Consider the following 2817-nt stretch of genomic DNA (forward strand, 5'->3'; position numbering starts at 1 on the left):
GTAACACTGAGCGATGGATATCCTGCAGGAAAGGGGGACCTATTAAAATGTAAGTACCCTTTCCTGTTCTCTGTGACTTTCAGCCCTAGAGCTAAATCAGACTTGAAGTGTTAATACTCTCCCTCTGTAGCCCACCAGTAGGACAAGCAAACCCCATAGCATCACTCCTTGGCTATGCAGGTGAATGTCCCCAAAGCCCCTGGTGGGATGCTAAGGTTTCCTCACAGGGACCTGCCAAATGGAACACCCATTGACAACAACACTTTCCCAGCATTCAGCACTGGCTGGGTTGTTACAGGGAAAAAAAAAAGAAAGAGGATGGAGCCCCAAAGCTTGTGTGTCTTTGTTTCTTCCAGGAGAGAAGCCCTACAAATGCACGTGGGAAGGCTGCACCTGGAAGTTTGCCCGTTCAGATGAACTGACCAGGCATTACCGCAAACACACGGGAGTGAAGCCATTCAAGTGCGCGGACTGTGACCGCAGCTTCTCCAGGTCAGACCACCTGGCACTGCACCGTAGGAGGCACATGCTGGTGTGAGGAAGGCTCCGGTCCAGCTATGTGCAAGAGCTGGGTCTCTTCAGAAGCAACTAACTCAGCAGGGCTGAGCTCCCTCTACAGTGTTAACGTCACGAGCACCGCCATTCCCACGGTGCCTGAAACCAGAGCAGGAACAAGAAGGAACCCTTCTCCCTTCGGCCTGAAGGTAACCCCCCATCATGACCACACGCGTGAGAGAGCCGTCTGTGTTCACGCTGGCCTGGGAGTTCAGCGCCTCAGGTCCTGAAGAGACAGGCATTATTTTCCATGCCGTGTCCTATGCCATTGAAAAGATGTTTGTAGCTTGTACATTTTCCGAGCTGACAGACACTCTGCTATCAGTCCCTTAAAGGTCATCTACCGCAAATTGATGGTTAGAGGAGACCTTCTCAGTTTGGTGATTCTTCCATGGCACCCCCACTCTCACCCCAACCCCAAACCCTTTTGACAACAGTTTCGGTTCCTATCTCAGTAAGCTAGAACACACATCCAGTCTGTTACCAGCAAGCAGCATGAACTAGAAAGGAAGGGGCTATTGGAGACGCTCCGTTACCCAAAAAGAAAGGCACACAGAAGTAGCCCTCTGTGCTAGCGATGGCGGACCTAGATAGCGCTCATACCTTGTCCTCATGCCATCCCCGAAAAGAACCAACATTGAGTCTTTTCATTTGTTTGTTGTTGCTTGTTTTTGTTCTGTTCCTATTCTGTTTTGTGCATCTGTTCCAGCAGAGGGGCAGAGCAATTTCTCAAAGGCTAGTCTTGCCCTTCCCTGGCATGGACTGGCAGAGGTGTCTGTAGTTGAATAGGAAGAGCCTGTCTAAAAATAATAATGACGATAATGATAATAATAATAATAATAACTACTGCCCCACTTCAAATTGCAGTGTTCTGTCACCTAGGCACCATCTCCTCCTGCCCTCAGTGTTTGATTACAAGGAATCGAGGGGAGGGGGGCTTTCTTAGACACACTGGCACCAAGGTAAGAGGTGGAGCTGCTCAGGCAAAGTCAGTGAACATGAAAACGAGACAAAAGCAGCGATGGAAATAATGCTCCTCTTGAGGAGAAAAGCAATACTGACTAGAAGGGCTTTCCTACAATAACTCCACTGAGGACTCACGTTACCGATTTTCATACTTACGAAAGGGGTTGTAAAAAACACCCCAGCATTGCAGATGTCTTAGTTACATCCACAGCACGGAGGTAATCTTTCCACTGTTTGCTGTCCTACTTGCTTAAGTACCACAATTAAAGATTATGCTCCCCTTTGCTTGGTTGGAAACAGTTATTGGGTGACTAGAGAGGCAAGGGACGCAGAGCTGCGGATTAACTGTTCAGCCAGCGGCTCTGCTCGGCTCGGGCATGAGTCCGTGGAAAGCGGGTGCCCGTGGAAAGCCTGCCCTGGTGCTACTTCTCCAACTTGGAGAGCCAAGAGTCTGACTCTACGCATTTCACTTTTTAAACTGTCCCAGAATCCCCGTGCTCCCACGTCGACATCTGCAGGGACAGACAACCTGCTTATCGTGGGAGAAGGTTGAGAGCAGAGTTAGGTCCCGTCCTCTCTCTCAAAGTGGAGAGCTTTTTGTATCCAGCAAAACGTACAGGATAAGCAATACATGCCCAACAAGCACTCTTTCCAAAATAGTTTGTCCCCCACTAAAAGCTGCTGTTTTTCTAGCTTTACATGGCCATTGGGTTTGGTGAGATTTTCCTTGTGAAGACGTTTTATAGCTTAAATATAAAAGGTCTCCCGTGAAGGCCTTTGCAATATATTTCAATGACACGCTCGATTTGGGGAATTGCACAAATCAACCTAGCTCGTTTTTAAATGTCTGCACCTTCTAAAATGGTTTCTGGTGACAGCTATCCTTTCTCGTATCAGCTTCTAATTTGGATAATTGTAGTCTGACAAAGCAAGAACTATCACGGTTACAAGGAGACCCATTTGTGTTGGGTAGCTTTTAAAAGAATTTTAGTAAATGTTCAGGCAAAAGTATCATGGTGTACAGGTCAAGTCCTAGCTTCAGAAATATGTGCTCTATATTTCCTGCCAGGTCTAAAAAACGTCATCAGGCAGTTTCCCTCCTACAAGGGCTGCAGTTCTATTGATAAACTGCTTCAGCTGCACAGGTCGGTGCCCACCAGCCAGCAGGGTTTTTTTGGTTTTTGTTTTTTTCGCTTTTCTTTGTTTTCTTCATATATATATATATATGGAACATTTTTTTAATCTGTACTGTATGCACTTCCTACTTCTCATTGACTGTAATCATCCAGAATACAA

At 46.9% G+C, this 2817-nt stretch overlaps 1 protein-coding gene across 1 annotated transcript in view; it reads left to right on the plus strand.

The window, feature by feature from the left end:
• The window catches only part of Klf12 (Kruppel like factor 12), a 363399-nt gene extending 361594 nt beyond the window's left edge, over positions 1 to 1805 (plus strand). Inside the window, exon 8 of the mRNA XM_032918181.1 lies at positions 357 to 1805. Coding sequence (XP_032774072.1) covers positions 357 to 538 — 182 coding nt within the window. The 3' untranslated portion in view covers positions 539 to 1805. The remainder of the gene's footprint in view (positions 1 to 356) is intronic.
• Positions 1806 to 2817: the final 1012 nt, after the last annotated feature.

This window comes from Rattus rattus, chromosome 12, assembly GCF_011064425.1.
Source record: "Rattus rattus isolate New Zealand chromosome 12, Rrattus_CSIRO_v1, whole genome shotgun sequence".
Classification (NCBI taxonomy): domain Eukaryota; kingdom Metazoa; phylum Chordata; class Mammalia; order Rodentia; family Muridae; genus Rattus; species Rattus rattus.